The sequence below is a fragment of the Leptodactylus fuscus genome, chromosome 8 (genome assembly GCF_031893055.1).
Source record: "Leptodactylus fuscus isolate aLepFus1 chromosome 8, aLepFus1.hap2, whole genome shotgun sequence".
NCBI lineage: Eukaryota > Metazoa > Chordata > Amphibia > Anura > Leptodactylidae > Leptodactylus > Leptodactylus fuscus.
The window spans coordinates 78108483-78131398 of NC_134272.1; the positions used below are offsets into that span (position 1 = coordinate 78108483).

The following is a 22916-nucleotide window of genomic DNA, read 5'->3' on the forward strand; positions in this document are numbered from 1 at the left end:
GTGTAATACCTCATTTCTCTTGCGGGGGCACTGTAGGAAAACAGATCACTTCCTGCCAGATTCCTCCAGCTGAATGTAAATACCCAATGATTATTTTATTGTTGGGAGATCACTTCTAGTAACAAAAATGAGCTTTTATAGTATAACTCCTTACCGCGGTTCACATAAGAACTGTGCGCTCTCTCCATCAGCCCTCCATACCAGCCACTCCCTAAAGGACGGATGACAGAACATGCGCGTCTTGTCCCGTCTCTTGATCAGAAAGCAGGATAGTAGCTCCATGCGTTGCTGAAAGTCTTTCCAGTTATGTTCGGCATATACACTGCCGGCGTTGATGGCCTGGTATATCTGCTCATCCGTCATAGGGTGCAGCGAGGCCAGCGCCAGGTTCAAAATTGGAAGTGCCTTCTCAAAGGCCGAATTCGTCATGAACTTCATGTTACACTGGAGCAAATAAAGCTCGGAGACGGACACCGGCACCACCTTATAGCTTGAACTCTTGATGACCAAGTGGCCCCTCTCGAACAGATCCAAGGTGAGCTTCAGGTACAGGTAAGACCCCTGGCTCCTCACCACCAAGTGGTCGCATAGTTTACCAAAGCTGGTGGCATCTGTTTTCCCATTTAAAGAGATATTGTTTGCAATTTCCTGGCTAGTGCTATGTCTGTATTGTATGTAGGCCGTCAGGTCATTGTAGAGGTCTTTGTTCTCGGGGAAATCGTCTAAGGAAATCTTGGACAAGGGCAGTGAACTTGTTATTTCCTAGAATTAAAAAAAAGGACACGTTTGTTCAATGGCTTATTACAGTTGTAGAGAGATCGCTCCCTTCCACGTGAGGTGCACCACAACGCCCAGCAAACCATGAATGAACCGCTCATCAACAGATGCAGGTTACATAAAAGTTGGCTTATAGGGATGGCAGATGGCTGGCTGCTTCTGCCACATGAAATATTAATCTGTTGGACATCAGACATGTGACAAACACGCCTCGCTGTGCCGGCTGTCTGCTCCGAGCCCGTGCTAACCGTTTTCCATTTCCCCCTCAAAGTGCATTTAGTAAATTGCCTGGCAGCCAAACACGAGCAGTAATGTAATCGGCCGGATCAACAAAGACTTACAGCTATTCTGGCAAGTGAAGTCGGATTACCAGCAAGGCTATAATAGCTGCGGCTCAGAGATGGACTGAGACAATATCACCGGGATCTCGCTGCTGAGAAAATCATTTTGCAGGAATTACCTAGAGATGATTTTTGCGCCTGTACGTGAAACACTTTATTTTTGGAAAATTGGATTCAGAGGCAAGAAAAAGAAGACGTAATGTTTGTGGTTTGCTGTTATGTGCATGCCTGGGTATTTCCAAAGAATTTCGTTTTGGATAACTTCTGGTTATGTAAATTCATAACTAAGGGGGGGTTCATATGGTTACACCTCAGCTGATAGTTATTCCTCCTGATTTCTCGACACACATGCATGCTCAACTTTTCCTAGAGTGGCATATCACCCCTGAGATGAACAGGATCAGGCATAATCCTTCCTTGATCTGCTGTCGGAGGGAACTCCATATACATCAGATGGCCAGACGGTCCCATCACATGACTATCTAAAATGTATGGCCACCTTAAAGCCCCTCTATGAGATCAATCTTATTCTTTAGACCTGTTGCACGGGACATACTAATGAGTAGTGAACAGGTACAAAGCTCACATGGTCCTTGGACTGGTCATGTGATCAGCAGACTGACCAGCCTTGATGCTACTCCCTCAGACTCAGGCTGGGAGGTTAATATTTTGTCTTAATATATATATATATATATATATATATATATATAATATATATATATATATATATATATATATATATATATATATATATATATATATATATATATATATAGTTATTGCCAGAAAGCATCTTCACCAGCTGTCAGGTTAATATAACTTAGGGCTCTTCTAGTTTCACTTTTCTGGTTTAGCAGGGTACACAGAGCTCCAAAGGCCTACATCAGCGAGTTCCGACAAGTTGCGGTTTGTGGGTGTCGCCCTATAAACAAATAACCTCCTAATGACCTTGTTCACAAGGAATACGGGTATTAGTAGGACAATAGTCAAGTTGTGCAACAGATGCAAGACCGGGCAAGGCTTCACAGGCCAATAATAGCACAGCTATACGCAGATGTAGCAGATCTCAGTTTGTCAATTGGCATCACTCAATGTAAGGGCACAAAATAATGGATGTATCACTAAAGGGTTCACCCATTACAACTACTCCTGTCCATATGGTTTGGTAGAGCATATTGGTATCAGAGGGGTTAAAACATTCAGTCAGTAAGAGTTGACTGACTACTAGGTCCTACGTGTGTGCCCCTTCTACGATGCCCATACATGCCGACATTTGAATGGGTTATCCACTTTATACAATTAATGGCCTATACTTGGGATAGGCCATCAATATTAGATCTGCGGGGGTCCGATACGCACAACCCCTGTAGATCTTTGGTGCAAGACAATGTGGCTGTCACCACGCTGCTCACCGCCATACTAACTGAGATGTGAGCGTAGGTAGTGCAGTGCTGTCATGTAGAAATAACCCCTTTAAAGGGAAGAGGTCGCGAGGAAAATTTAGTCTGCAGTATGTTATAGAGCAGGAGGAGCTGAGCAGATTGAAATATAGTTTTATGGGAAGAAATTCAATATAACTTATTTATCCGTTAAAATCTTTGTTGAGAAGTTGAGGGGCGGAGCTATAGAGATTGACAGCTATGTACAGTCATAGAGGACATGTTGTCAATCACCGATAGCTCCGCCTCCTGGACTTCTCAGCATAGAGTGAGCAGAAATTTCAATAGATAGATGACACATTTTGCAACTAAATCTCTTGGATTGTCCTGGCAAAATTGGAACCTTTGGGACAAGGGCTTTTAGGTATTGACTTACCTGAAAATTCGATCGCACTGTCAGAATGAGTTTTATCCAAGAAGGAAATGACGGAATTATTTTGCTTATAAAAGACGCGATGGTATCGCCATAGTCTGGCTTGTGGAATTCAGCTTCATTTAACCCATCAACCAAGATGATGAATTCGTCTTCTGGGATCTTCCTCTCTGTGGATATGCAAAAAAGTGGTGGGATAAAAACATAATACAAAAATAGTTATAAAACATTTGTCTAGAAAAAGGATCAGCACTTCTAGAGAGGACCTTGTAAGAAATCTGGGGGCAATCACTAGGAAGATATTGTATGTCACCAGGGGTCTTCTAGGCTACTAGAAGCTAGAAATATGTAGAAGACCCCCTACCTACCATGTGACATTAATAATAAATATACCATCAGGTAGGACTGGTTGTTCTGCACCCTTTTAACTCTATCTATGGACCAACAATTAGCTTATCTTGCATATGGTGAATGAGCTGTGAAAGTCTGCATCTGCTACCCAATTTGTCAAGGTAACCCAGTCCAAATTTTGCCCGCACAGAGTCCATTACATTATATACAAGATCCCAATTCCCCTTGCCACTTACCTCGACGAAGACTTGTCATTGGCTCCAGGACCCCTCTTCTAAAGGCAGACAAAGGGTCCTGCACACAGGACCGCAGGCTAAGCATGCTCTGCAAATGAGGTTCCCTGATCAGAAGGTCTCTGTAAGCGGTCAGCTGATGTGAACGGCACAACAAAGCCGCCACACTGTGCACAAACTCGGGCACCAGACAAGTGTAGGTGTTATCCGCCTGACAGTAATGATAAGCAACAACCTGAGGATAGAAAACCAAAGGAACCCGATGTTATAAAGAGATTCAAAAACAGTCTGGGGTCCTACAACCGTCCTTTAAACTATCAATATACTCCCATTTTAAAAAAAGTCTTCTCCAGACCAGTCCCTATGGACACGCCATACCCGATTAGAAGATCCTACTGTTCATATTTTTGGGGAACAAGTGAAGAAGTTCCATAAGAAGTGGAGATACCTTTGAAGCCAGATGTTTCAGTGAATCATCCATCATCTTCTGGTGCTCTGGACTGCCACGAGATCCTAGAGACTTCATAGTATTTGCACCGCACGTGCCGAGGCTCAGAGGAGACGTCTGAGAAAGGGGGATCTCTGGGGCATGGTCATTACCTATCCCAGGATGAAAAGAAATAGACACTCAGCCAAGACATTAAAGGGGCAAGATGCCGGATTCAGCCATGACGTAAAGATGACATCTTGGACGACCTCCATCCAACACCAAGTGAAATCATTAACTGGCAGAAGCAGTAGGTTGTGCGATACGCAGGACTGGCAGCTACTAAATCTACAGGACTCATGTAGGAAAACACACCAGACTTTTACTTATGGATCTGGCAGGAAGGACTTGGGCTATTAAATAATCTAGAATAAATGGCCTGGAGGTTGAGCAAACATTTGTGCCAAAGAAACAAGCCCAAAATGGAGAATGTCTAACTTGTCTTTTGGCAACAGGACGTTGTTTCCATGGAGAGATTTTATTTATTTACAGAGATTTTCCTGGCAGGAGCCTCTGCAGCAAAGCCTGGTACCTCCAGATTAAGCGTGGACAGATGAAAATATGTGCTGGTCTGTATATGGGTCAAGGACACAAATAGAACTCGGTACATATGGGGTCAACAATCCATCAGAGGTTTGGTAAACAGAAGAAAGGGGCTTTGGTTGGCCAAAATGTCCAGTCAGTATAGTAAGACCCTTGTGGACAGGGAAAATATGCCCTAGGGGGAAAAAAAAATGTCTGTACATTGGCCAGATTTCACAGGCTGAACCCTGTCAGGAGACCAGGACTCCTTGCATTAGCGATCCCTTCTTGTATCTCAACTGTTCCCCATTATATACACAATACAGAACAGTGGAGCGCTGGCAGGGGTTCATAATGTCATCATTCACTACAATACAAAAGACTCCATCACCAGGGGACATTCCGTTTTGGAAATATAGGATTTTCTGGACTGTATTTGCCAGTGTGCATGAGGTTGTCATAGCCCTTCTTCATAGTAAATTATTCTACTGTGTACTTATACATCACACGGATTTTGGAAATCTGCATCCTGTGCACGAGAATAAAGTTTCTGCAATGCCAATCATATACAAAGTTAAATTTCTGAAGCAAATCTGCAGGAGAAATCTGAGGGTCAGATTCTGATTTCTGCAGCAGAAAATACATCAGATTTTAAAATAAATCATCATGACTTCGCAGATTAGATTAGTGGGAGTTCAACACCTCAAACCACTTATAGATGAGCATGTGACATCACGTTCAAATGAGTGGGCTAGGCTGCAATGCCAAGCACAGCCACTGTAAAATGTATGGCGCTGTGCTTTGTATGTAGCAACGAGACCGCAGTGCTCGGACCAGCATTGAGGTCTCTTCAAAAAGCTGATTGGTGAAGGGGTCGGACCCCCACGGATCTGCCACAGACCACCTATCATAAGGTTAGGTCACCAGTGTCTTATTGTAGAACCATTTTATATGGAAGTCAACGAACCTTTGGGAGATGTACAAGGGCTATTTGAGGCGATCTGCCTCATTCGAGTTCCATGACAGCTGAGCGCCACTAACTTAGAAACGATTGCCGTCTTCCCAAATCCGACGCTGCCAGCGATCACGACACCCCGGTTCTCCGGCTGCTCCGAACAACTCAGCTTTTCCTCTATCTCCTGAAAGAGCCAGCCCCTTCCAATAAACACTGAGTCTGTTGTTATACTTGGCACCTCGAACAAGAGCGGCTTCAGCAGAATGTCCTGTGGCTTGTAGGGGACAAAGCGAGCTGCAAAATAAAGGATAAAATAATCTCAGGGGAGGAAATAGTAACCCCTTACTGGCCACACAGGGGGCCAGAAAAAAAAAAATAAAGATTATATGTAGTAGGAGGGATTGGGTAAAGGGTTAAGTTAAAATCAGGCAATATGATCAAAATCCAACAAATGACACATCGCTTATAGAGCAGACTACAGGGGCACCGCTACTTAGCGCCAATTTATTCGGAGACTGCCAAGAGCAGTCAAGTGCAAGAAAGGCATGATGTGTGAAAACTAACCTAGATTTATTTGCCAAGTGGAGTTTCTTCCCTAACAAGCTTTTCTTGCGGGAACACCTCCAAAAAAAAGGGCGATGAAGTAGAATATTTTTGCCATATGAGACAATATTTGCCCTTTTCACACCAAACACCAGTGGAACATTGCAGGGACTATAGTCATCTGATATCCATATATAAATATGACTGCAGTAATATATGTTACAGTTATGTAAGGGGTGCATAATATATTAATGGACGGACCTTTGATCTCCTGCTGTACCCGGGTCCCCGCTGTATTATGCCAGGGCATTCGGATCGAGGTCCTTAGAGGTGCATTTCTCTGAACATCCAAATAACTTAAATCTTCCAGTTTTGTAGAACTTGTGGCTGAAAAAGAAAATTAACCAAATGTTTTAAAGTCTCACATTGACAGAGGATGGTTGTATATCACAAAGAAACTACAATAAAGGCATAATCCATAGTTACAATATAATGTGCAGTTACAAGATGTGGCGTCTAATTTTTCTGGTGTAGGTCTAATCCCCTCTTTATTTATATAAATTGCTCAAACTCCTCAGACTAATTTATCTGGTACATTGTACTTTGGTAGTCTGAGACATACTGGTTGTGGTGACACTAACCTATCTATCTGCAGGACTGGGGTGATATGCTGGGTCTGGTGACACTAACCTATCTATCTGCAGGGCTGGGTCTGGTGACACTAACCTATCTATCTGCAGGACTGGGGTGATATGCTGGTTCTGGTGACTGTAACCTATCTATCTGCAGGACTGGGGTGATATGCTGGTTCTGGTAACCCAGGGGTAGGGAACGTACGGCTCTCCAGCTGTTGCAAAACTACAACTCCCAGCATGCATACTGGCTCTGCTGTTCTTGGAACTCCCATGGAAGTGAGTGGAGCATGCTGGGAGTTGTAGTTTCACAGCAGCTGGAGAGCCGAAGGTTCCCTACCCCTGTGGTAACCTATCTGCAGGACTGGGGTGATATGCTGGTTCTGGTGACCCTGTCCTACCTGGGGTGATATGCTGGTTCTGGTGACCCTGTCCTACCTGGGGTGATATACTGGATCTGGTGACCCTGTCCTACCTGGGGTGATATACTGGTTCTGGTGACACTAACCTATCTATCTGCAGGACTCGGGTGATATGCTGGATCGGGTGACACTAACCTATCTGTGTGGCTGGGGTAACATGCTGGAGTCTGGTAACAAGCTCCCTTTAAAGAGCTTAGGTATTTGTTCATACAAATGTTGATGTGGATTTGACCTTATGACAATCCACATAAAAACATATAACCATAGGCCGGGACAAGGAAGCAAAACAGAGGATCTGGGGATTGTGAGTAATATTTTGCTATTTTATTATAGTCAACCAGCTTCAACCAAAACCATGATTTTGGTTTTGGGTGGAGAGAACGGAAACTTATTTAAAGCCGTCTAAACCCAGAGACCATCATGTCCTGCAATTCTATTCCTCTTGCCTGTGTAGGTGGGTGGTCTTCACGAGTAGATAAACCCATTATCTATCATCACTGTTCTCATGGCCGGCATGTCATAAGTGCTGTTATTTCTATGCTGTTTATTATTGTATTAACTAGGTGGCATTAGGTCTGTCTGAACTGCGCACTATCCACAGATATTTATCAAGCTGACATCGACCTCATCTACCCTATGATCTCGGCTGCTGTTCACAAAGGCAAACATATGTCCATAAAAGTATGTATCATGTGTTCTGTTTATTTTAAGGGATGAATGTTTTGATGTGCCCCAGCTCTGCAGAATATAAGGCCCTGCTGGGAGACCAATCACATTACAGTCTGTGTAACCTGGAAAAATGTGAGCAATGCCCTGCGAGGTGCCATAACAGAGGCAAAGTCAACATGATGGGCAAAGGAGGCAAACAAGTCCTTCTGACTACTCTCCACAGATATTTTGCTAAATCCTTACAGCGTTGTAGACCATGGATTTAGGATGATGCTCTTAAAATGAACATCACCAGAACCAGCATATCAACCCAGTCCTGTAGATAGATATGCTGGGGATATGATGGGGTGATATGTTGGTTCTGGTGACACTAACCTATCTATCTGCAGGGCTGGGGTGATATGCTGGTTCTGGTGACACTAACCTATCTATCTGCAGGGCTGGGGTGATATGCTGGTTCTGGTGACACTAACCTATCTATCTGCAGGGCTGGGGTGATATGCTGGTTCTGGTGACAGTAACCTATCTATCTGCAGGGCTGAGGTGATATGCTGGTTCTGGTGACAGTAACCTATCTATCTGCAGGGCTGGGGTGATATGCTGGTTCTGGTGACAGTAACCTATCTATCTACAGGGCTGGGGTGATATGCTGGTTCTGGTGACAGTAACCTATCTATCTACAGGGCTGGGGTGATATGCTGGTTCTGGTGACAGTAACCTATCTATCTACAGGGCTGGGGTGAAATGCTGGTTCTGGTGACACTAACCTATCTATCTGCAGGGCTGGGGTGATATGCTGACTGACACTGACACATGATATGATCAGTCAACCAGATAACTAAGTAGCGACTGGTGAACCATATGGTTATACAAAGTAAACACTGTGTCCTATAGATATAGGGTCAGTCTTAGATATCACTTAAATGCCATTTAAGTGTGCAGGCCAACAAGTGTCATATGACCATGACAATGTACAATTCAACCTCAGGTGACTGCAAAGGCATTTCAGCTCACGGATAAGTAGACTTCAATGACAGAAAGGAGTCTAATAGAGCAGAGACTGGAGGCGGCCACCACTGGTGAGACAATGATTCCTACTGCCCAAGGACACCAGAGTACAATGAGGGTAGTCATGGGTTAGGTGGACCAACACCAACAATAACCATTATATCTTCAGCTGGATCGATGCAGAATTTCTACATATTGTCACTTCATTGCACTAATGTTCTCTAAAGTTGGCCATACCCTTTAGATAACCAACTCAGCATTCCCATACCCAAGCAAGCCTGGTCAAACGTTATGCGCTAACAAAGGGGAGAAAGCTGGCGGCAGACTCTTGACAATGGTTGGTCTCCCCAAGGCCCCCCACATTTACCATCAGGAGGGAGTCAGCAAGGACCCTGTTCATATTAATCTTCCAGACCCATCAAAATTGTCAGGTTCAATTGATACACATCTCATGTGTACGGCCCATTTACAGAAATTTCAACTTTATTTATGGCCTCTCCGTATGATAGACAGTAAATATGTGACTGTTGGGGGCGCTAACCCTGCGTGTATCAGCTATTTGGTGATGTAGCCAACTCCCATAAATAATACAACCTTTCTTCCCAAAAACACCATGTCTAAAGTCCCCCCTAAATGTGCTAAAATCTAAGGGATTAGGAGACAGTGCGGTGAGACAACATGTGATCCGACACTAAACTTTCCCACGACTTGTATATCCTCAGGGCAGAATGTAAATGAAATCAATGTTACCTTAAGCCATCTTATCGGATGTATCTATAGTAAAAATATGCAAAATCTCATTTATGGAAATCAGCGTTGCATGCCTGACATTCCTCTATAGTCCCAGCTGCACAGACATGGACAGGTGTGTATAGAGGTGTATCAAGTGAATATAATTCACATCACTGAAACCCATAAAATATAGCTCTATATATAGTGACGCTACAACACATGTGAGGGGGTCAATATAGAGGCCAATATACTATATGGAGCAGCCTATGCAAAATATGGAAGAGTGCAGCACTGGGAGCCTTACATTTTAGACTGTATTACCTGTGAATAGAGTCCGGTTCCTGTAAAGAGGGGGTGAGGCCTCAAAGTTTGAAAGGCATAATTTAGCTTGGGACCCCCAAAATTCCAAGTCCTCCCTACATAGTTATACCTCTCCATTATAATGTTTGGGCCAGTAATGATGAGAAATGGGGGGGCAAAAACGTTCAATGTTCAGTTTACGCCTCTATGGGATGTCACGAGACCCCATTTGCCCTAATAATAATTGTATTTATATTGTGCCAAGATAATCGGCAGGACTTTACAAATTAGGGATGTCTTCTTCCGTCCTGAGTTTCAATCTTCTAGGCCTTGGGCAAAGCAGACTGAGCATGCCTGGGCCACAAGAAAATGGCCACTTACACTAGCTTACTGTGTAAGCGGCCATTTTCTTGAGGCCCGGACATGCGCAGTGAGCTCTGCCCGAGGCTTGAAAGATTGAAGCCCAGGACAGAAGACAACACAGGGAGCGAGGTTGTTCCAGAAGAAGATGGAGGCATCACTGGAGAGTTCTCTCGCAGCATTGGGGACGTCCCCAGTTCTGTTTGAGCGCTGGGGCCCGCCTCCAGTGCTGCGAGAGAACTCATTTGCATACCCGAAGAAATCCCAGATTTCTACCAAACAGCAGCACGGAGAAGACATCTAAAGGTAGGAGAAGAATAGCCTTTCTTAAGGCTATTCCTATGTGTTAGTAAGAAAAAAAAGGGCATCTAATGTTAGGATCCCTTTAAAAGATCTAAAGCCAATGGGTAAAAAATGCACACAAAAAAAAAAAAAAAAAGCACAACCTAGCAATGGGATTCTTATTGACCCTCCTGGTTTTAATAGCAAAGTCGGCAAGCATGAGCCTAATGCAGGCAGTCCTTGTCAGGCTTGGACACTTATCAGGCCTGAAATCTAAATGTGCTGACACATGAATCGACATGACAGAGGAAGTCGCCACATCCTATCTCCAGCACCTGAACGCCTCAATCATCTCTTCTCTGTCTACATGCCACCCCGCCGTTCAGTACCGGAGTGACAGGATTTGCTGTGTTATATGTCAGCAAGTTAGACAGAGCAAACAAAGCATCGGCTGCCGCACACCTACTCAGTTCTCACCATCCCCTCCCCGGTCCCGCTGGCTCATCCTGGAGGAATGCGGGACAATTAGTACGTTGACAATCTGCACTTTCTTGCAACCGTGTAAGTGTTAAAAATTAAAAACTGGGCAATAAGACAAATTCCTAGTCCATCACCTCCCTCAACCCCTCCTGTCGCTACATTTCAGGAGGCAGACAGCGTGAAAAGCCAATTCCTTGTAGAATGCATTATCTCCTATCAACCTGAAGAAGAAGCCTCAATTATTGTTCCGGGAAAAGCGGAGATAAAAATCAGACAGAGAAATGAAGATTCATTCCGGGCACATTTCATATCATGGACTGGAGCCGAAACAGCATTTATTTTCTTCAATTAAAGTTTGGTAGGAATGTGATAAACCAGGACTATTGTAGTTTTCATACATTTGTCTTTGAGAAGACTTGGATCCTAAAGGGTAGCGTGAAAGCAGCCTTCAAGACACGGCCAAGTAAAGTGACCATTATAGATTATCAGTCCCATTACATTGGAGAAATCTGCTCTGCTCTAGGTCTACCCTGTTCAAAAGGAAGATCGGATCTTAGCATGAGAGGGATGGGAAGGATTTGCTAAAATTTTAATAAGAAAGGTCTTCGGAAAAAGATGTCAAAAGGGGCCTAACAAGGAACATGTACCAAAAGAGGAATCCCTCCAGCCTTGAGTTATTTACAGTTCTAAGCAAAATTCCTGATTCACAAGATGAGAACTATAGGAATTATATTCTGATATCATAAAGCTGGTCAATGTCAAGTAAAAGGGGTCAAACTGCACTTCCAGACACAACCTATGGACAAGAATGGCGCTGTAACCTGGGCAAAAACATGAACTTTATACAACCCCTTAACAGATACATTCGGTTACATCCACACCAACTCTGTAGCAAGCAAGACTTTTTCATCCAATGAAATCACAAAGAAACCAGTGGAAACCTGATGGACCCCATTACAGTCCATGGATTCCCTCAGGATCCATTGTTGTCCATCATTAGCATTATAGATCAAAGGAGGTTGTGCTAAAAGAGTCATGGACGAAAATGGCAAGATTTTAGGCTTCTAAACCTGGACAACCCCTTTAACGGAGTGGAAAAAAATTAAATGATGGCAATCACCAACTGAATACTGAAGACCTAGACAGCGGAGCGGCCATCTGGAAGAAACCATTCTACGTCCCATCAGGTCTTCAGGAATTAGATCATACCTCGCCATAAATCTTTGCACTTACCTGCCACAGAGTTTGGTCGTTGCATTACTAAAGAGCTGGAGCTCTGCATGTAGGACACTGGGCCTTCCCCAGGTGATGGATCCGTTTTTGGCAAATTTTCTCCAGCGATGCAGGCTTCCTCCTCCACTACTGGCGAGCAGTTATCTATTCTCCGCTCATGAATTTTCCCCGGATGGCCTCCGGTCCTCAAGCTGCCATCTTTGCTCCATTCCAGGCTGGAGCCGCTGCGGTCGTCGTTCTCCGATGAACTTGTGATTGTTGCTGAAACAGAAGGACAAGAGGAAACTGATCAATGAAGGAAACCAATTCTGTTCAACCGAATGATCATGACACTGAAGGGTCAGCGGTGAGAGACCGCGCTGCTGGGTGTCAAAGTGTTTCGCTCAGGGTTGCGCTGCCTGTAATACCTGTAATAGAGATAGGAAGACTACTAAACAGGAACACTCTCCAGAAACTCATTGAGATCTGACTCCTCCACAGCGATACAACCGGCCTCACATCACAGGAATGTAAATAAATAAAATGAAGGCTGTGGCTGTTACACGCACACGCATGATACAGGCGGGCTGTCAGTGTAGCCTTCAGGCTAATGCAATAAGTATACAACATACATGGCTGTTTACACCCAGATGACTCGCCCGTCTTTAAACTTCTTTCTGATCTCGACAGTGCAAATCTCACATCATTTTCAGCACTTGTCATACCATACGTGCCCCAGATTTATAGATCGCAGAGAGAAGTTCTGTCGTATATATTATACTTGGTCTGGTGAATTGCAAGTGTGTTTATTTCTTCAGTGGGCTTTCTTCTTAAAGGTACCAGATATCACCCCAACCCTGCAGATAGATAGGTTAGTATCACCAGTACCAGCATATCACCCCAGCCCTGCAGATAGATAGGTTAGTGTCACCAGAACCAGCATATCACCCCAGCCCTGCAGATAGATAGGTTACTGTCACCAGAATCAGCATATCACCCCAGCCCTGCAGATAGATAGGTTAGTGTCACCAGACCCCAGTATATCACCCCAGCCCTGCAGATAGATAGGTTAGTGTCACCAGACCCCAGTATATCACCCCAGCCCTGCAGATAGATAGGTTAGTGTCACCAGACCCCAGTATATCACCCCAGCCCTGCAGATAGATAGGTTAGTGTCACCAGACCCCAGTATATCACTCCAGCCCTGCAGATAGATAGGTTAGTGTCACCAGGACCAGCATATCACCCCAGCCCTGCAGATAGATAGGTTACTGTCACCAGACCCAGCATATCACCCCAGCCCTGCAGATAGATAGGTTAGTGTCACCAGAACCAGCATATCACCCCAGCCCTGCAGATAGATAGGTTACTGTCACCAGATCCAGCATATCACCCCAGTCCGGTAGATAGATATGTGGCTGTCAGTCCTCTCAACCATCGGGCAGGGAGGGCCGACAGCCCCAAGCCCTTATCTAGTAGATTCTAGGCAAGTTAGGGGCAGAACGCAAAGACTGACTATATGCAACTGGCATTTACATGATGCAATTGCTTCAAGTGACTTTTCTTTGACAGAACTTTGCAGATAAGAGGTAATCTTATAGGGAGGATATTCTGTTTTAGTAACTCCCTCAGACTTCATTTGAAAGCGGCAGCAAGTTCTAGATATTTCTCCTGCTATATCCATGGATTGACTTGGCTTAGTCAGGGATACTTCATTGTCTTTATCGGGGCCTCTAAATTGCATTAAGACATAATCTACCCAAAAAGCAGCAGTAACGCGTTCAGTGTACGAGAGAACAGCGCTGTCTGCCCCATTCCCTGAACAGCTGACCAATGGTGGTGCCGGGTATCAGACCCAGACACAAATATTTTTAGTCCAGTAAACCCCTTTAAGACGCATACATATATTTCTAATAAGAGATCTGAAGCTCTGACCAATCCACATGCTTAGCCATATAAACCACAATAAGGCCAAACTGACCAATACCTCATACACTATTCTTTATGTAGGAGATGGCACAGTATACAAATAGCATGTGACCTGTATATAAGCCAGATACCCTTTGTAATACTGCATTTCTATTACACAGTATATTGTGCTCCATCCTCCTCACACTATCTATACTATGGCTAGGGACCCGGCCGTAGCTTGGCATGCATTGATAGAAAGGACTGGGGTTAAAGCTATTTGGCCTACAGACAAGGAGCTTAGGATGAGGAGACTGAGGAGCGGCCTCCTCTCGGGAACAAGGATCCCCTTGTCTGCCTGGCACACTGGATGAAATAGATGTCTTCTTACAGCTTAGTAAGTACATGCTAGGAAGGCTGATTATTGGCCACTTGGAGTGGAACGGCTCCGAGCAAGACAAGATATTGCAAAGGCCCTGGACATAAATACCTATCACCCTAGGAGAGTTTACAGATTCACATCTGCAGCAATAATTAACCTGCAGAATTTATCACCCCATATCGTATCAGTTTATGTTTCAGGTTTACACTGTGGATTTCCCCATTTGCAATGCATAGGGTGAAATTCAGATGTGCAGCTGTGAATTTTTGCATCAATAAATCACCGTTTAGTCCAGTTTTTGCACTGCAGAAAATTTGCTTCATGTCAGTCCCATATGGACATATTCTTAAAGGGACGGTCCAGTTGATAAGTAATAAGCAGGTGAAGAATGCTGTGATATAAGAAAATATAAGCAGTGTCTTATCTCACTGATCCCCAGCAGCTTCTTGTTCAGACACTGTCCGGGTCCCCCCATTGAACTCTGCCTCCTGATCCCACTTGATGTCCAGTCAATTGGTAGCAGAGGTCGATCACTGCTGCAGAACATGATTGGCCGAGCAGTTACTTCCTGGGTGTCAGGCGGGCACAGGAAGTAGAGACCAGTGGGGAACCTTGGCAGTGTCACAATAGGATTGTCCAGGGATCAGTGAAGAGAGTATAATACAGCCATGAACTTTCTATGGTCTGGGACTTGCCAAAAACTTGGCCACGATTTCCTTCCTGGGGCCTGGGATATCCTCTGGTCCCTGTCTGATAACCTGACCACAATAAAACACATATACTATGCAATGTACAAAATCATATCAACCATATCTTGTTACTAGGAGAGCTGGGTAGTGAAAGCCCCTAAACAATTCCCTAGGAGTTGGTCTGGGATTCTGTCATAAGAAATATGGGCCTTACAAGGATTGTTCACACCGAAGTGTGAATGCCGCCTAGGGAAAATATTTCTCAGGTGATTGATCGTGGTTGGATCGAGGATATGGGGAATTCCAGAGGCGTTGCAACATTTTATGAATTATACTATCATTTCTAGTTTCTGTTCTGCTTAGTAGATCAATGTCGACCAGCAATGGAAAATCAGTATTGCAAAACCCTCCTATCCTCCCATTGCATCACGGTATGTTTGCCCCCTTCCTGCTTTCATTCCTCAGTTTCTATTTTTTTACGCTTCTAATATACTTCTTACATGTGCCAAATCCCCAAACATAATCTTCAATTTAGTCAGTCTGGCCAGATAATCCCCTGTGCTCTATATTCTCGCTTTGTCAAAAGCAGCAAACAGATTTTATGTGCAAATGTTCTCCCCTTCCCCCCCCCCCCTCCCCCCTTTCATGCTTTTTAGGGGCAGACAAATTATTGCACCACAATATCACAAAGGGGGAGAGGACCTGCATTTATGGAGGGTCAGAGAAGTTCTGGTGACCTGTTCAACAAGAAAATGCTTGCAAGAAAAAAAAAAAAAAAGAGGGGTCTCGTTTCAGGAGCCATAAATTTAGCTGTAGGAATGTTCTGCGGTTCTGCTCTCAGGGGTCCGGAGACGATATTCGCTTCTGCACGTTTTAATATCTTCACGACCAGTAATAATTACAGATAAGGTAGAAGAATACGGAGGTGATAATTGGCTTCTACCATCAAATGGAAACTTGCTCATCTCAATTCAGTTATCTCACATAAACTGGACGGTTTCCACTGAGACTCCCAGTCCAATTTACATGACAGGCATAATGTATTTATAATGAGAAGAATCAGACATGGCAGCAATGCTGGTCTATGCATTTCATGAAAGACTCACCATCCCACCGGAAAGGGCACAGGAGATAACCAGAGCATCAGCAAAAAAGTGGGGTGGGTACCGGACTAAAGGAAGCTAAACTAATAAGACCTCTGATGAGGAACCTGGCAGGAACCAAACCAAAAGGAAGAAACCTATTTGAAACTAGACTAACAACAAGAAGCTAGTTGGAAACTGTGGAAAACAGACCTATGGAAAGGATCCAGACAGGAACCAGACCTATAGAAAGGATCCCGGCAGGAACCAGACCTATGGAAAGGATCCAGACAGGAACCAGAGCTATAGAAAGGATCCCGGCAGGAACCAGACCTATGGAAAGGATCCAGACAGGAACCAGAGCTATAGAAAGGATCCCGGCAGGAACCAGACCTATGGAAAGGATCCCGGCAAGAACCAGACCTATAGAAAGGATCCCGGCAGGAACCAGACCTATGGAAAGGATCCCGGCAGGAACCAGACCTATGGAAAGGATCCCAGAAGGAACCAGGGCTCTGGAAAGGATCCCAGGAGGAACCAGACCTATGGAAAGGATCCCGACAGGAACCAGACCTATAGAAAGGATCCCGACAGGAACCAGACCTATAGAAAGGATCCCGTCAAGAACCAGACCTATAGAAAGGATCCCGGCAGGAACCAGACCTATAGAAAGGATCCCGGCAAGAACCAGACCTATAGAAAGGATCCCGGCAGGAACCAGACCTATGGAAAGGATCCCGGCAGGAACCAGACCTATGGAAAGGATCCCAGAAGGAACCAGGCATATGGAAAGGATCCCGGCAGGAACCAGACCTATGGAAAGGATCCCAGGAGGAACCAGGCATATGGAAAGGATCCCGACAGGAACCAGACCTATGGAAAGGATCCCGACAGGAACAAGATCCATGGAAAGGATCCCGGCAGGAACCAGACCTATAGAAAGGATCCCGGCAGGAACTAGACCTATAGAAAGGATCCCGGCAGGAACCAGACCTATAGAAAGGATCCTGGCAGGAACCATACCTATAGAAAGGATCCCGGCAGGAACCAGATCCATGGAAAGGATCCTGACAAGAATCAGAAAAACAGACAAGGAACAAGGCAAATGATGAGAAGTCTGGGAAGAACCAAACCAAATGTAAGCAACCTCAACCAAGAACCAGATCAATGCCCAGAAACCTGTCAGAACCAGACCAATGACAAATAACCTTGCAGGAACAAAACCAATGGTAAGAACCAACCAGACCAATGGCAATAAACCAGACTAATAGCAAGGCACCCAACAGAAACAATACTAATGGCAAATTTGATGAGGAACCTGTACATCAATTCCTGCAGGTCTCATTGTAGAGACAAAGAACAAGAAATAATCTGGAATCTTCCATTTAATGTACAAGGAAGTGTATTGACCGCCAGGACATCTGCTTATTAGATACAATGATTTAGGACCAAACAATATCCAAATAATGTCGAGGTCTAGGAGGTCTGGAGCTGTATACACATCATGTAATGACCGCTATAGCCTGGTGGGAAACATATCACAGAGAATGCCATCTGTATACTGCATACATAACGGTCATTTTCCTCAGAAGACTCTGAAGAGATCATAAATATAAAGAACAAAGGAAGATTCTATGTCTTAAGAAGGATCTACAGTGTAAAGAGATGAACCGTATAGAATGTAACATAGAAGCCGAGGGTCAGAATTAAAAGGATCAATTAAAAACACAAAAATAAGAAAAAAAAAGGTCTTGGGATTTAACCGTTTCACTACCACTGGATTCGCCCATTATCCCAAATGGAAATTTAAGGGGAATGTGTCACCAATTTATTTGGTAAAACCAGATTATGAAATTTACCTTTTTTTAATAGGCTTTTATTACAGATTTTTTTTATTCTATTTTTTGCACATGATATTGCAGTTCGGCTCTTGACGTGAATAGTCTTGGGCTGCAATACAATGAACAACCTGTGGACAGGTGTGGCGCTGTTTTTGGAAGAAACTGAATCCTGTGCACTCTCTTTCATCTATTTTCCTGGATATATTGTAATACCGCCATAGGAAGTAAGATTATATCGCACCAAAGCTGTGAAGCAATGATGTTCTGCAATAAAAAACAAGTCTATCGATATCCCAGAGCACAGGATTTAAAAAAAAAACAGGAAGGTAAGTTACCATAGTAAAGCAGATCTACATCCCCGGGGACCCCTGCAAATCCACCACCAGGGAGGTAACGGTGTATAACCAGAACAGTGCACGAACGCCATCACATACATAACAGACTTATTAGTTCTGATATCACGGATAAGTCAGGGACACGGACCCAAAAATCACCTGCTGTGGTGTGTAGAGGTGTCCTAATCCATAAAGTATAATGGACGACAATGCAGGATACCGAATATACAAAGTATCAGAAGAACTTCTAGTCAATAGTACATGAAACATAATAGCACATGTAGTAATAGAATTCATAAAAACACCCGCAAACGACACAAAATCCATCTGACTCACCTATGATGCCGCTGTCCTTGCTCTCCAGGGTGGAGCTGGGGCTGCTGATGGTGCCGCTGGGACTGGATCTGTTTGGGGCAGTTTTACTGATGCAGCTGTTCAGTGTGGAGCAGGGACTGGCGGTGCTCGGGGAGGCCGTGCTGTTTGTCAGCGTCGAGCAGGGACTTATCCCGTGACTTGTCACTGTACACTGCAGGAAACCAACAACCAATTACCAGGGTATATACAGGGCCCGTAACAAAGATCTGATTCTACACTTGTGGCGTCGACTTATTAGCACCAATTTATCACTTCGGCTATTTTTAAAGTTTTCGTTTCTTAACATCCAACACCACAAGTCTGCTCCGGCCCCTACAAGTAACCACAACGAGAGGACGAACACCCCAAAATAAAATGATAACCAAGTGTTTGTTCTATCTGCTTCTGAGAAAGGTGGCAGACAATATGGCTGCCATTACAACTCCCAAGGAGGTTGCCACCTAACTTTCCTGGCCCCAGTCAGTCAGATTATAAGATTATACATAGGTGTGTAACGTTTTACTTACATAGGGGCTATCTGCATTATTTGGGACCCTTGGCAATAAACCTAAGGCTGTCAGGACCTCCTAGCAATGAGATGTAATCTGTAGGCTAACTGTTCAGTAAGTGTGCATTCTCCCTATAGCGCCACCCTTGGAGAAGTGAAATATTACACAGTTTCCATTTAGACAACAGGATATCTATGTAATATGTGGACATGTTGGGTCCTCCAAAGGGAAATATAGTCTTTGCAGTTGCTTTCTGCTCTGGCTGATAGTGTGGGGGAAGGGATTTCATGCACATGAAGCATCCTCTATTAAGGCTGCATTTACACAATCCTTTTTTTTGTTGCTTAAAAGGGTTTTACCATGACAAGTTCTTTCCTATTGTCAACCACTCAGACCCCCACTAATCAGGAGAACGGGGGACTTTTGTCCCCTGTTCTGAATGGAGCCGTGGTCAGGCAAGTTTGTGCATCGCTCCATTCAGTTCAATGGGAGAATCAGAGATAGCTAAGCGGTGTCGGAGCGGCTGGATCCCACTGATCTGCAAGTTACAGATTGGGGATAACCGGTTTCACGGTTTGGTATGTAATGGCCATCGGTTTACAGGTGACATACAAAGCAACAAGTGCAATATGTGATTGCTAGAGCGCCCCCTCCTCTCATGCTAGGTGTTGGCCCCCTCCTCTCATACACTTCACATTACAATGGCAGCTGCTGCCAAGTAGGGATTCCTTTATCCTAACCACATAAATGATGTGATCCACCAACAAGTAGACGTTTGCTCATTTGTCAGCTGATCACATAGGGCGATGAGCGGACAAGTGTTTTTTACAGGCTCCTTCGCCCCCATCATCGTTCTATATAATATACCTTGAACTGGAAGGGCATTTCAGTAAGATCTTATTTATCCAAATTGATCCTATTAAGTCCTATTATCTATATCTAGGCCCTGCACCATATACCCTGCTGGACGCTAGCGTGTGGATTGTGGTTTACGTTTGGAAATCCTCCTATAGGATTAAATAAATCTCAGACTGATACGACTGACTAATTGTGAACATCTTTAAGACCTTCAGTAGTGCAGCGCACCATCAGCTTCATCTCTGCATTTGTTTTCGCAAGGTCTTCCATAAGTATGTTGTTTCATTCCTTCTCCATATATTACAATGGAGCTTAGAGATAGGTGGGTGTAGTCTGACTGTAGGGTCCTCCACATGTGGACCACTTAAAGAGGACCTGTCACTAGGTGTGAAAACTCCAATGACATTCATCATTTGATCAGCACCGTCACCCTGAGCGTTATGGTGTTTTGTTAATCCAAATCTGTCCAGCCATTCCACAGATATAAGCCCTGTTAGTGTTGATGACAATTAGGGACAGTAACACTACATGGCATACAGCAACTCTAGACCCAAATCTGCATCAACGCTAATAAATGGAAAATACATAAGGACTAAATCTATAGTGGCAAGGTCTATATGGACTATATATAGTCATGGGCGCCTTTCAATACAAGCCCAAAATCCCCAACAATGAAATTACAGATTGAGAAATTCAAGAAATAGAATGAATAAAAATAACAGGTCTACAATATTTATTAAAAACAAAAACACCAGGGGAGCTGGCGGATCTTTAGATAGATGTGCAGTAATAAAAGGGGTAGGAGATCAAGTCACGAGACCCAAGGACAGGTGTGGGTCCTGCTTACCATAGCGTTTTCAATGAAATGGAAAGACGGCGCTCTCAGGTCACAACAGGATTTTATTCAAAAAGACAATGATGCACAACGCTAAAAAATCGCCGCGTTTCGGGCACACCTGCCCTTTCTCAAGTGCGTAACTTCACACAAAGCTCGGTCAGTCTGGAAGATGTATACAAATTGTATACATATATTGGGCATACAATTTGTATACATCTTCCAGACTGACCGAGCTTTGTGTGAAGTTACGCACTTGAGAAAGGGCAGGTGTGCCCGAAACGCGGCGATTTTTTAGCGTTGTGCATCATTGTCTTTTTGAATAAAATCCTGTTGTGACCTGAGAGCGCCGTCTTTCCATTTCATTGAAAACTCTATCTTCCCTGGCCTTGGCCGGTGTCCATCAGACGTGCTGCCTCCTCCACCTGACGGTAAACCCCAAACGTAGTTGTGAGCGATTGTCACAACCTCATCAGGTGAGAGGCCATTTGGTCCTTTTAAATCTTCTGGTTATTTCCACCAAAATTTATCAGACATTCTACACTATATAGTGTGCTCGGTGTCTCTTTTGTTTTTTATTCTGCTTACCATAGCGTCATTCTTCTCGTCCATGGATACTCGAGCAGAGTTTGGAATTCCTTCACCCAACAAGAATCCCAGTCTCGTCATGAGCTCCTGAGCGGCAGGAGAACAACCTGAGCTTTTATCCAGAGCGGCTTCTAGAAAAGAGGACACAAAAAGAAAAAGGTCACTGAGATCCTGAGAGGATGCCAAGATTTGGATGGAAAGGAGAAATGGTTCAGGGATCACAAATCACCATCAAGACCCAAAGAAGCAAAAGCCAAGCGAAGGCCTTGGAGAAGGCTGAGCGTCTCCATTCTGATCTTTTTGAATACTAAGCAAGCGGAAGTCCTACAAGTGACTGGAGACGTTCATCTACTGTACGTATATAGCAAGAATCCTATTAGCGGGTAGCATGGGGTCAGGCACTGGGGGCAACCTCATTGTCTACTGTCCTAGCCCGCTCCCCATATATCCATTCAATAGCTGCTCTCCAATTACGTCCGCCCTGCTGTCAGATCTGGGGATGCCGGTGTGAACCCTGGCGCACAATGGCAAATTAACCCTCGAAACCAGGACTTCAAAGCAGTACCAAAGAAAGCGAGACAGCCCGGGCCTGTCCGCAGCCGTCATCTCATATTAATTGCCCTCAGATTAAGGCGGACTGACAAGTTACTTGAAGTTTTCACAAAAGTAGCTGGACCAGGTGCCAGGAATATTCTCCACTGAGGGACTGGGGGTAATATTTAGGAAGAACAACCTGGTGGGATTAGAATGAGAATAGCTCTACAACATAGGACCTAATATTCCTACAGGACTGCCCAAAGGCGGAAAGACATTTTCTTGGACCAGTCATCTAATGTCCTATTACAATAGTCAGTCTGAAATGGCTGACAACAGGGGACGGTATCGCAGGGCAGTGGAGTCAACGTTGTGAATAATTTTTTGGGGAAATCAAAGTTGAAAAAAGTTTGCAACTCAGCTTCCAAATAAAATGCAGAATTATTTTGTTACTGTTATAAACGAATGTATAGTTTGTTATTTTTGTACAGTTGTGGTCATGGTCAGACTGTGGAGAGGGGGGTATGAGTTGGTGGCTTGGCCTACGGACTGCACAATCCAGCAATAACCTGCGTTACACTACATAGCAAGTGTCCCTTTAACAGCAGATTCCTGACACAAGTAGTAATTCGGATGGGAAGCAGCAAAAGATGAAAGACTGAACGAGCTAAACATCATAATTCATGTCCTGACTGAAGAGGAACAAGCAGCAATATACAGACAGAGGTCATATATACAGAGACTGTCAGCAAGTTTCCCACACACGAGGACTGACTGGGGTGGAGCGCTTTATAACTAGACATGGCTGCTGGATAGAAAGCTATAGATAGATTTCTAAGTAGATTTGTCTCCCCAGATGTTGCAGGACACAAATTCCAACACT

At 44.2% G+C, this 22916-nt stretch overlaps 1 protein-coding gene across 1 annotated transcript in view; it reads right to left on the minus strand.

Annotated features, from left to right (window-relative positions):
- TANC1 (tetratricopeptide repeat, ankyrin repeat and coiled-coil containing 1) overlaps positions 1-22916 on the minus strand; it is a 135218-nt gene that overhangs the window by 37547 nt on the left and 74755 nt on the right. Inside the window, exons 6-14 of the mRNA XM_075284450.1 lie at positions 21500-21630; positions 18692-18881; positions 12140-12400; positions 6283-6408; positions 5491-5772; positions 3963-4114; positions 3518-3749; positions 2934-3100; positions 155-762 (exon numbers count right to left, since the gene is read on the minus strand). Of these exons, the coding sequence (XP_075140551.1) occupies positions 155-762; positions 2934-3100; positions 3518-3749; positions 3963-4114; positions 5491-5772; positions 6283-6408; positions 12140-12400; positions 18692-18881; positions 21500-21630 (2149 nt within the window). The remainder of the gene's footprint in view (positions 1-154; positions 763-2933; positions 3101-3517; positions 3750-3962; positions 4115-5490; positions 5773-6282; positions 6409-12139; positions 12401-18691; positions 18882-21499; positions 21631-22916) is intronic.